Genomic DNA, 12,033 nt, shown 5'->3' on the forward strand with positions numbered 1-12,033 from the left:
ACCTGAAGTATCGCTGAATCATCAAGAAGGGGACTTCCCTGGTGGCCCAGTGGCTCAGATTCCATGCTGCCCATGCAGGAGGTGGAGGTGTGATCCCTGGTCAGGGAACTAGACCCCTCACGCCACACGGCACAGCCAGTCTATTAGCCCCATTGCTAACTGTTACGGATGTTAATTACCCAGAAAGTCATGTAAGGATTAGAGTACCATCATGTTAAGATGTGGCACCAACATGTTTCAACGGTGGTCTCAACCACGGCAGCCAGCCAGGAAGCAGCCACCTGCCCGCGGGTCAGCAGCCTGCACGCCCGGCGCCCTACGTCCGCACCACCTTCCAGGCTCCCCAGGGAAGCCCCCCAGGTGGACCACGCCTGGAAGACAGCCCGCACGTGCCCACCCACCACCTGCCCCGCCGCCCACGCACAGCCTGTTACCTTCGCGGGCATGAGCCGGCGGGCTCGGCTGATCCATGCTGCCGCAGCCGCCGCACTCTGGGCTTCTGGGCGTACGGGGCTGCGGGAGGAGGCTCGGCGCTCAGGGCCAGGGGGCGGTGCTCCTGGTGCCACTGGGTGCCCGCGGACAGCCTAAGGGGAGGAAAAGGCGGGAGGCCATTGGCGGCTGCAGCGAGGACCGTAACCTCCCGGGAGAAACACTCAGGGCAAAGCAAGGCGGAGAAGAGACCCCCCGGCGTCTTGACGGCACCTGGAACCACACGCAGAAGGCACTGGCCGGACCCCTCCCTGCCCGGATGCCAAGTCCCTGCTGAACCTCACAGGTGTGCTGAGGGGGGAAATGGACACGAAAGCCCAAGCATTTTTCTTCTTCCTTCAACTAAATCTTTACCAGTTTGGGGTGAGGGGTTAATTTCTGAGGACTGAGGAGGCTAGCTTTGGAGCGAGCGCGTTGGTGAGCTCGCAGGCCTGGGCGGGATCCCAGGTCCTGCTTCATCCTCTTTCTATTTCCTGCCTTCCTGTTTCCTCACGTGTGGTCTGAGACGTGAGCCACGCCAGGCAGGCACGGGAGGTCTGGTCCCACGCTCCCAAGGAGCATCCTGTGAGCCAAGGACACTGTTTACGGTGTTGACACCCCAGACACCTGCCTGGGCTCCACCAGAACCATTACGGTAAGATAAACTTGACAGACGCACCTTCCTGGTTCTCGAGGTCCCGGACGAGGCCCAGGAAGAGCCCCCACAGACGCCACACGACACTCAGAGACACCCTCTGGACGACGGACCAAGTTCGGTCTCCAAGCCAAGACTCACACACGCAGACCACAGGGGTCAGGGGACTCGAGGCCTGGAAGAGCTGGGACAGTTAGTGGACGACCTGAGCCTTTCACCCTCAACCCACGAGCAGACACTGGCTTCCGACAGTGAATATAAAACCACTGTTTCCACATAAAGTCAACAGACCCTCAGCCCACACCTGCCACATACTGGTCTGCACAGTCACAGCAGGGCAGCACACGTGCAGAGGTGTGTGCGCACATACATACACGTGCTCACACGTGCACAGAGGTGTGTGCACACACATGTATGTGTGATCGCACACATGTGCAGAGGTGTGTGCACACACACACAGGTGTATTTGCACACATTCACACAAAGGTGTGTGCCCACATACATAGACATGTGCTCACACACGTGCAGAGCTGTGTGCACGTACATACATGTGTGCTCACACATGTGTGCACACATCACATACATGTGTGCTCGCACATGTGCAGAGATGTGCACACACATATACACACGTGCTCACATGCATGCACAGAGCTGTGTGCATGCATCGCATACATGTGTGCTCGCACATGTGCAGAGGTGTGCATGCACATGCATATACACGTGCTCACACATGCACAGCGGTGTGTGAACATACGTATATGTGTGATCACACATATGCCCAAAGAGGTGTGTGTACACATTACATACTCGTGTGCATCCACACGTGCACACAGAAGTGTGTACATGCACACACACACATGCACACAGAGGCCCAGGAAGCTGCAAGGAGGGAACAGGAGGAAGGCCAGGAGGACTCGCAGTCAGGAGAACACAGAAGGGGGTGATGTCTGCTGATGTATCATCACCCAAGAAGAAATTAAAAAATGCCTGGAAGGAATCGAGGAAAGAAGAACCTGATGTTCTCAGGGCTCCCGGGGCGATAGGGGCTGCCGTATCACTTCACACCTTCACCACAGGTTGGGGTGGAGACACTGCCTCACTCTCCCAGTGCAAAGCAGCTGAGTCCAGGGCAGTCTGAGGACCCACCCAGGGCCCTGGGGCTGGCATCAGGGCAGAGCAGCCCCCACACACCCCTCTGTGGGACCCTAGCCCCATCGCCATCAAGCAGACACCACTGGCCCATGGTCAGGCTCACCCAGAGAAGCCAGACGCACAGGCGCACCAGACCTCGGGGTTTTCCAAGTGTTTCAGATTCTTCAGGTTTCTCTATCTCATCACTTACTCATCTTAAACCACACTGTACAAACCTCATTAATGCTATTTGTCCTACTTACAATGCCTAAGAGAGAGCCAAAGTTACTTCTCTTTTTCCATTCCTAACACAGGACAAAACAAAAGAACACGCCAGTGTTTCTCTTACTCTGGAGCCTGATCCTATTGAACAACCACCGCTCACCTGCTGAGCTCCCAGGACACAGAGATGCACCACGTAGCCATCCTAGTCTTCCTACTGCAGACGAGAGGATGCCCGGGGCAGAGCTGGCACTGGGACCAGCCCCGGTGCCCTGGTCTGTGTGTGTGACGTGTATGGATTTCAGAAGATCATGATACTCAGGGGCTGTTTACTACCAAAACCAGCATCGGCGGGCAAGCACCTTCCTGAGAAGGAGACTGTTCAGGAAGTGCCCGCACATAGGACCTGCTTCTGGGTTTGGGGGCCTGGGTGCCCGTGTTCCCTGCTCTGCTCCGCGCAGGCACCGCCCCGGGAAGCTCGCTCCCCGACGTTGGGCGGGCGAGAGCCGGGTCTCCTCCCACCTTCTCTGGCCGGCCCGCCGCCTCCGGCCAGTGCCTACTGCCTCCTGGCTGCCCGCTGGGTTTGTAGACAGTGTTTTCAGGGACAGTGTGGAGCCCGCGTGGCCCACAACCGACCCAGGAATGGAGGACAAGCTTGACTTTCTCATAAGTCCCCCAAGCCCCAGCAGACGAACAGCAGGAGGTAATACCAGTCTGGGCTGCCAGGCCCTGGGGATTATCATTGTCCTTCTCCAGTTTAGGGCTGTGGTTTCCAACAAAAGACGGCACGTGCGGCGTAAGTGGCCACCTGGAGAGACGGGCAGGGCATGGGGTGGGCCCGTGGTGTGGCCAGGACTCTGCCCCAGAGCCTGGGCAGCTATGGAAGTGCCCCATCACTAGATTTTTTTCGTCACATTTCATGGAAATAGCCTGAGTCTTTGCTCCAGCGAGGTTTCCAGCAGCTGGGCCGTCTCTGCAGATCTGCAGGGAGAGTACCGTGGATGCCCCGAGGGTCTGGGAACTGCTGCCTCTCCCGCGGGTATTTCCCCCGGGGACTCAGGGTCCAGAGAGTGAGGAAGGGGATGCAGTCGCCACCAAGGTCATCCCTGCAGAGAAACAGCACAAGTACCTGGGGCCAGAGCCAGGACGCGGAAGCCTGTCTGGGGAGACCCTGCTCGGGGCTCCCCTCTGGCCCGGGGCCCCGGCGTCCCTGCTGTGAACCGAGATGAAGGGACGCCCCGTCAGCAGCTGCGGGGCTGGAGGCAGACGGCACTCACCCCCGGCATCGGTGCCGCCCAGTCACCCGAGGTGGGGCACAGATTATAGGCCGAGCCTGTGCCCGACCCACCCAGTTCGGACCCCCAGAGTCCACCCACCACAGACTGTGCTGCAGACTGTCGGGGGACCCAGGGTTCCTCACAAGCGCTGGACATCAGCCATGAGTGGGAGCCAATGCACCTCAAGCCCGGGGACAGCGCCTGGGGACGCTGGGACACGGAACCCAGATGGCTCACGGCCGCCGGGCCCTTCTCTGTCTAAAACCACAAACTTCCGAGTGAGCTCACGGGAGAAAGGCTCTATCTACCTCCACATGGGAGATCCAGGAGGGAAGGGTGAAAAGCTCACATGTCTTGTTGGGAAGGCTCCATGAACTTAACTCTAAGTTAAGTCAAACTCCACGGCAAACCAAACACAAAGCCTTTTCACTGAATGGTTTCGTAGATTTTTAAGTAAACGTGATGCTCACAGAAACAAGAATGAAGGAAGGAAGGAGAGTGGAGAGAGGAAGGGGAAAGAAGGAAAAGCAGCTCTTCCCATAAGCCAGGCTGGGAAAGCAGCTGCCAGGGTACATCTACTTGGTGAACATTGAATCTGACCTCGGAGGGCACGGGGTGCTGAGCACCCACAGGGCCCTGCTGCGGTGTGTCCTGGGTCGCCTGTTTCTCTGCTCACATCAGATTGAGGCCATCCATGGGGCCTGAGTCCGCTCCCCCCACCAAAAAAGAATAAAGAGTGAATAGAAGCAATGTATTCCACGTGGCAAAGACTGTTAAGACAGCAGCCAATCGGCAAATGTTCAGTCTTTTCCAAAGGGTTCTTCGCCCTGGGGATTGACCCGAGAACTTGTGGGAGGGGCCCTCACTGGGAACACCCTGCAGCCCACACCCTGCAGGCCACACCCGCGCCTCCCGGCTCTGCTGCCTGGCCTCAAATCCTTACAAACCAACCTCCTCTGCACACTCCCAGGTCCAAATCCACTCACCCTGCAGACTGAGCTCTGTCCTCCCTCCCTGCTGTGTGTCTCTGTATCTCTCCACGTCTCCCCCCTCTGTCCTTGTATCTCGGTGTCTCTGGCCCCGTCTCTGTCTCTCTGGCCCCGTCTCTGTCTCTGTGTCTCTGGCCCTGTCTCTGTCTCCGTGTCTCTGGCCCCGTCTCTGTCTCCGTGTCTCTGGCCCCGTCTCTGTCTCTGTGTATCTGGCCCTGTCTCTGTCTCCGTGTCTCTGGCCCTGTCTCTGTCTCTGTGTCTCTGGCCCCGTCTCTGTGTCTCCCCCTCCCCCTCCCCGCCTGCTCTCTGCTCCACCAGCAGGAAGGGACATACCCCTTCCTTGGGAAGCCCGTCCTGGGCGGGGCTACAGGGAGGCAGGGACAGGAGAGATGGACACTGCCGGGCTGGGGACACCGCTGAGGAACAGGGGACAGACAGCGGGGGGGAAGTGGGAGGGACACAAGCTTGGCCGAAAGTCAGGAAATGGAGCCCCGCTGGCCGCCCCGGCCTCCACAGCAGCGCTGACCCCATCCCCATGTCTACCCGGCCCCTCAGGGCACAGGCTCCAGGACAGAGCTCTGCCGCTCCTGTTGACATGGGGGGGGTGACAGCTCTACCCCACGGTGTGCCCCTTCCCCGGGGAGTCACCGGAGCCTCCCCAGACACGGTCCCTACAGGCCCCAGGCCGTGACACGCGGGACCAGAGGAACCAACCCGTGGGGCTCCGGCTCCGCCCAGGCCGGCATCTGCAGGTTTGCAGGCGTGGAAATGCACTGACTATTCAGCAGGGCCTCCAAATGAGGGTCAGAGCCCAGAGCCTTAGATGAGGCGGGACCGCTTTCAGACACACCAAGGGCGGGGCAGCCCTGGGCGATGCTCCCCACCCATCCTGGTCCAGCTCACCTCCCCTCAACCCCCTAAACCAGCGGCCTGCACGGGACTGAACACTGGGTGCCCCAGACCCAGCGGGCCCTGCCTCACACAGAGCCCAGACTTGCAGCCCAAACGTCCCCTCTATGAGCTCCTGAAGCCCACCTGCCTCCAGGCACAAACACAGGTGTCTAAGGCCACGCAGTCCAGCTGGAGAGCCTCCTCTCTGAACCATCTAGACACACGACCCCTTCCTTTCAGAACTCACCAAGGACAAAGTTAATTCTGGCTTTACTTGGCCACGTCTGGGAGGAGGGGAGCAGGGAGACGGGGAAGAGGCCGGAGACGCACCCCCACCCGCCCCTCCTCTCGGGACCCACACGCCCAGCAGTTTCTTGCATAAAGTAAATTCCAGCTCTCAAAAGTCACCCTGACAGACAGGGCATCCCGCCTTGGGATGGAAGGAATTTGGGGAAACCCTGGGCTGACACCCAAGCCCCCGCCTTCCTTACACGGGCACCTGCTGCCTGCCTGTGGGCCCTGCCTGAGGGGTCACGCTGCAGCATGAGTGCCCCCTTATTTAATGGGAAATGCAAGTAACTCCTCCCGCAGAGCAGGAAGGGCGCTGCGTGCATCTGTGCATACATCAGGCAGATGCGGGCGAAGCCGCTGTCCCCCAAGACTGGAGCCTTTCATCACGTGTCCAGGCCGCGGCCCGACCCGGTGCAGGGAGGCCTGGCCCCACCTGGTCCCTCCCTATGGACGCCCACCCACCCGACACCGACTCGGACCACCCTGCAGACCGCGGGGGCGCCAGGGGAGCACCTTGCTATGAAGCCCAGGACACCCTCAGCCGCCTGGCCTCCCCGGGGTCCCCACCCCCGCCCACACACAGGGGAGATGGGCGCCAGGGTCCCCTGCCCTCCTGTCGGCCCAGACAGGCTGCAGGGACGCACACCCTGGAAACAATCTCTCCCCCTCAACTACCTGTGATTCACGCCCTAAACACTCCTGCCGTCTGGCAAACGCTGCACCTTTCATTCCTTCCTATTAAATCACCAGGAGCAGCGTGTGTCTAAACGCTTTTCCAGAACAGAGGCCAGCAGCAGGCCCAGCGGGTTTCCACCAGGCCCCGATCAGTTCTGGACCCAAGGCGGGACTCTATCCTCCGCAGACCCTGGCCTGGGTCTGATTTTAGCTCCAAAAGAAAAGTGACCAAATCCATGCCCCCCGGGACAAGAACTCTGACACAAGGCTTGGCCCTGGCACCGTCTGGGAGAAGGGCCCACAGGCTGAGTCCGCGGCCACGCAAGCAACATCCAACTCAGCTTCTCTGATGGACAGAACCAGGGCTGCCCACTGGCCACTGCCCAGTCCAGGGCTTGAGAACAAAGCGTGCATTGATGTCTTATCAGTTTCACAGCGAGCAGGCCGCCGGGGCCAGAGGCCAAGGCCACGTCCCCCAGAGGGAGCTGACGGCCGCACCAACCCGAGCTCCAGCCCCACGCTTGGCCTCCCAGCATCTCGGCCAGGCTCAGACCTGCACACACAGGGACTGAAGAGACACGCCGAATTCCTTCCATCAGAGCTCAGCACTCCTCACCCAGAAGCAGACTCTGGCTCCTGACTTGGGATCACGTCTAACTCTGGAAATCCTGGCTGTTTCTACACTGGCCCACACAGGTGTCCCATCCCCACCGCCAGGCAAATGCCTGCACTTCTAAGCCCTTGCATGCCACTGCTGAAGCAAGGAAGAGCCGGCCCGAGGGGCAGAGCACCTGCCTGACTCCCTGCGCTGGAGACCTCGACACCCTCCTGGGTCCAAGGCTTCCTGGGCTTCCCCCGTGGCTCACCTGCGGTGCAGGAGACCCAGGTTCAATTCCTGGATCAGGAAGATCCCCTGGAGGAGGGAATGGGAACCCACCCCAGTATTCCGGCCTAGAGAATCCCATGGACAGAGGAGTCTGGTGGGCTACAACCCATGGGGTCGCAAACAGTCGGATACAACCTTGCAACTGAACAGTAACACCCACCAAGGCCTTCCAGCCCCAGCGGAGACAGGCACAGACCTCTGCTCTGACCCTTTCAGCTCAACACGCTCAAGCTCCTCCAAGTCAGCCACCACTGTTCAGAGAAGGGTGACCTTCTCTGAAGACCCCTTCAGAGAAAGAACGTGAATAACAGAATAAAATACTGCGTGTGCACGGCACACTTTTATTAAAACTCCTCAACCTGTCCTATACGGTCAGATCCTGGTCTCCACACAGATGAGAAATGACTCAAGTTCAAAGTTCACATCTGTTTGACTTTGAAGCCTGAACGTCCACAGTGCTTTCTTTAAAAGAAAAAAAAATGATGTCCACTTGTCAGGCACTGGTTCCCTGCAAACTGCCAGTCTCCAACTTCAAGAGCGAAGCCTCAGTCCAGGAAGCAAAGCCCCCGCCCCCAGGACCCCGACCTCCTCACGCGTGGAGAAGGCCTTGGCTTCTGTACCTGTGTGCAGACTGTCTGGGCACCCTCACTGATTCCTTTTGTTTTCTTCATAAAATGCCCAGTTCAGGAGTCCCAAGCGACTCACCGAGTCAAGGTCTTGGAGCCTCACCTGGGCCATCGGCCAGTGGCCCCCTGGGGAAGGCTGGCTCAGCCGTCCTCCTAAGAGCACTGAGGTCTCCCCTCGCCCCCGCAGGCCTCGTCCCCACTCCCTTTCACAGGGGCACCAGGAGGTTGCAGCAACCTCTGACGCCACGCTTACTTTAAAAAGCAATTTCTAATATCAGAAAGTGGCTCCTGGAAGAGAAACACTAAACCTAAAACAAAAACTCCAAAAAATCTTTTAAAAAATCTTTTGAACATTGCTTAATGGAACAATAAAACATCAACAACCCACAGAAAGCACTCTCTACTAGCAGGTACACATTACTTTCCCGACATAAAGAAGAACAGGAAATGAAAGAATAACAGCAGGGCCTGTGACTGGTCATTTTTATAATTAAAGTTTTGAAAAGGCACACAAAGACACAAAGATGTAAAGAAGCAAAAACCAACTTCAAGGCCTGGCTCTCTGAAGTCTGAGTTGGGAAGGAGCCCCAGTGAGGGTGTGTCCTGGTGGGGGGCTGGTGGCGGGTCAGGGGTCCCGTGCCAGCTCTCCTGGGCCTCACTCTCACAGCCATCATGGTCAGAGAAGGGCCCGAGCCCCCACTGCTGGCCCCGCCCCACATCCCCAGATCCGATGCCCCTCTGTACTGCTAAGCCCCACAACTTCCCAAACTACATTTCCAGCAGGCGTAACTGAGGGAGCCGTAGTCCTGCCCCATAAATGTTTAATGCCTGTGATCCCCTCCTGTCTCGTTTCACTCCACTCTCTCTCTACCCGGGCAAACTATGAGTAACGTGTGAAACAAACACCAACATGGCCTGAGTACCTCAAGATCTGGATTTTCATTGCAGCCTTTCTATCACGCCTCGTGCAATAAGAATACTGTACTATCCGATATGGGTCTTTAATTTATAGTGACACAGCCACACTCACTGCATTTTCATTTTGCTCTCATGCAGAACATTCTTGGTTTATAATACATTTCCACAACTTGCACTCCAGCAATTTCCTAAGTGAGTAAACTGAGGTTCTACAGGGGACGTGACTCTTCCAGGGCCGGGTGAGCAGTTCCAGAACTCAGCTCAGGGTCCGAATGCCACCAGACGACCTCAATCTCCAAGAATCTCCAAAGAGAAGTTTCTAACCTTCTAACCTCACCAGAAAAACATCAGAGAACACACAGCACATCAAAATATCAAGAAGACAAATTCAGTAAAACAAAGTCAAGCTTGACCGTAATAGATTAAAAAAGTTATTTTTAATAACTCTGGATTTCACCTCATCCCTAAATGTCTATAACTGCTTTGATAATATCTGGCCCGAGAGAGGGAGAGGGATACTAATCAATTATTTCAGGAAACCATGGGAGTCTACACCTGACTATGAACAGCCACACAGCCACCTAACTGCAGAAGCTGTTGTTGTTGTAACAACAGTGACTAAGTCATGTCCAACTCTTTGCAACCCCATGGATTGCAGCACGCCAGGCTTCCCTGTCCTTCACCATCTCCTGGAGTTGGCTCAAATTCATGTCCATTAAGTTGGTGATGCCATCCAACCATCTCATCCCCTGTCATCCCCTTCTCCTCCTGCCTTCAATCTTTCCCAGCATCAGGTTCTTTTCCAATGAGTCAGCTCTTCACATCAAGTAGCCAAAGGATTGGACCTTCAGCTTCAGCACTAGTCCTTTCAATGAATACCCAGGACTGATCTTTAGGATGGACTGGTTGGATCTCCTTGCAGTCCAAGGGACTCTCAAGAGTCTTCTCCAACACCACAGTTCAAAAGCATCAATTCTTTGGCACTCAGCCTTCTTTATGGTCTGACTGTCACATCCATACATGACTACTGGAAAACCACAGCTTTGACTATACAGAGATTTGTCAGCAAAGTAATGTCTCTGCTTTTTAATATGCTGTCTAGATTGGTCATAGCTTTTATACCAAGGAGTGAGTGTCTTTTAATTTAATGGCTGCAGCTGCCATCTGCAGTGATTTTGGAGCCCCCCAAAATAAAGTCTGTCACTGTTTCCATTGTTTCCCCATCTATTTGCCATGAAGTGATGGGACCAGATGCCATGATCTTACTTTTCTGATTGCTGAGTTTTAAGTCAGCTTTTTCACTCTCTTCTTTCAACTCTCATCAAGAGGCTCTTTAGTTCCTCTTGCTTTCCGCCATAAGGGTGGTGCCATCTGCATAGCTGAGATTATTGATATTTCAGTAACTGAAATATTGGGCTGCAGATGGAGTCACTTAACCAAACCATACCCCAGGGCCAATCAAGTAAACATGGTGAGAGCTTAAGGGATACATTATATCAACATATTAATATTACACAGAGCATATCTCATTTTTCCCTTATTAAAAAAGTTATTTCCTTGAAAACATGTTCAAAATATATATTTTAAGCGACAAACAGTAAAAATGTTATTCCTTGCAATGTTCTACCTGGAGGGATATTAAGTAACTCTTGCATAATATCCAGGACATTGGCAGCTACTTTATTTTGACTTTGTGGCTCAACCAAAGAAAAGCTAAAAATCCACTGCAGTTTGAGTTCATGAGAATTTTCACCTCCAGTAATTGAAATGTAAATATTACATTGCACCAAGTATGTCTGCTGCTTTCTCAGAATGTTCACATCCTGTTAAAAGCTGAAACATTTACTCAGATTTCTACCCTCAAACTGAGGGTCTTCCAGAGGGGAAGTGTTGTCAGGTACGGATGAGGAGTCACCTGTCCCGGCTGGCAGCGCACCTGTTTGTCTCCCAGCCATGCGAGACGGGAGGCGGGGTTTCTAAAGTAACAATTACCTTCACCCTAACGTGGTCCAAGGAGAAGGAAATGGCAACCCACTCCAGTATTCTTGCCTGGAGAATCCCAGGGACTGAGGAGCCTGGTGGGCTGCCGTCTATGGGGTCGCACAAAATCGGACACGACTGAAGCGACTTAGCAGCAGCAGCAAAGTGGGCCAAGGACTTTTGCCTTTATAGAATACAAACGACTGTTCCTGACCTAAACACCCCAACTGGCCACTCCTCAAGGGACTTCACTGGGGCCCGGTTCATCCAGACCCCAGGCAGGGCCCGGGGTGCCTCCTGCACCTCCTGACGGCCGGTGGGTCTCGATCCGTTGCCGTTATTCCGGGACTCGCGATAAGTGGGGCGTTTCCAGGCCTCAGCTCCGCCACCTGCACTGTCCACGCCCGGGGCGGCGTGCGCCCCGAGCGGCCCTCGCACAGTCCCCCAAAATCTGGGGTGGGCGGGCAGCTCGGACTGCAAGGTGCGGTGGGATCCGCCAGTTCGAGGGAGCTGGGCAGAAGGGAAGCTTCCCAAGTTAAAAAGGAAAACTCCGAAGCTCCGAGATAGGTGGGCTTGCGGGCGGCGCCCTTCAAGGACCCCCCACCCCACCCCCGCCCGCTCTCATCCCGCAGGACCCCAGCCGCCCCCGCCCCCGCCCGCACTCAAGCCACGGGACCCAGTCCTCCCCGACCCGCACTCACCCTGCAGCCGGCACTGGACCCCAGCCTGCCGTCCCTCCGACGACCCCTCTCCCAGCCCCGAGTCCGCCGCCCCGGGATGCGCCCTGGCCCCGCCCACAGGGAAGTCGGCCCGCCCGAGCGCCGTGATTGGCCTAATTTCGCAGCGCCGGGAGCCCATTGGCTGCTGAGCCTGCCCGTTCTTCGGTCGTGCCCCGCCCCCGCGCCCGCGCATTCCTGCGGAGCCACGTGGCCGCGCGCCCCCTCCTTCTGCCCAACGCCCGGCTCGGCTGCGCACGCGTGGTCTCCGAGCGCCGGGCGCGCAGGCTTCCCGGACCCCCGGACCT

At 56.5% G+C, this 12,033-nt stretch overlaps 1 protein-coding gene across 4 annotated transcripts in view; it reads right to left on the reverse strand.

Annotated features, from left to right (window-relative positions):
* Positions 1-11,800, reverse strand: part of ARHGEF10 (Rho guanine nucleotide exchange factor 10) — a 60,565-nt gene extending 48,765 nt beyond the window's left edge. For all 4 annotated transcript variants that reach the window (XR_011485196.1, XM_020906124.2, XM_020906123.2 and 1 more), the window contains exons 1-2: positions 11,711-11,800; positions 435-584 (exon numbers count right to left, since the gene is read on the reverse strand). Coding sequence is in view for 3 of the 4 variants with exons in the window: in XM_020906124.2 (XP_020761783.2) it covers positions 435-471 (37 nt within the window). In the remaining variant the exon portion in view is untranslated. The remainder of the gene's footprint in view (positions 1-434; positions 585-11,710) is intronic.
* Between the last annotated feature and the right edge of the window lie 233 nt (positions 11,801-12,033).

Source organism: Odocoileus virginianus, chromosome 32, assembly GCF_023699985.2.
Source record: "Odocoileus virginianus isolate 20LAN1187 ecotype Illinois chromosome 32, Ovbor_1.2, whole genome shotgun sequence".
Taxonomy (NCBI): Eukaryota; Metazoa; Chordata; class Mammalia; order Artiodactyla; family Cervidae; genus Odocoileus; species Odocoileus virginianus.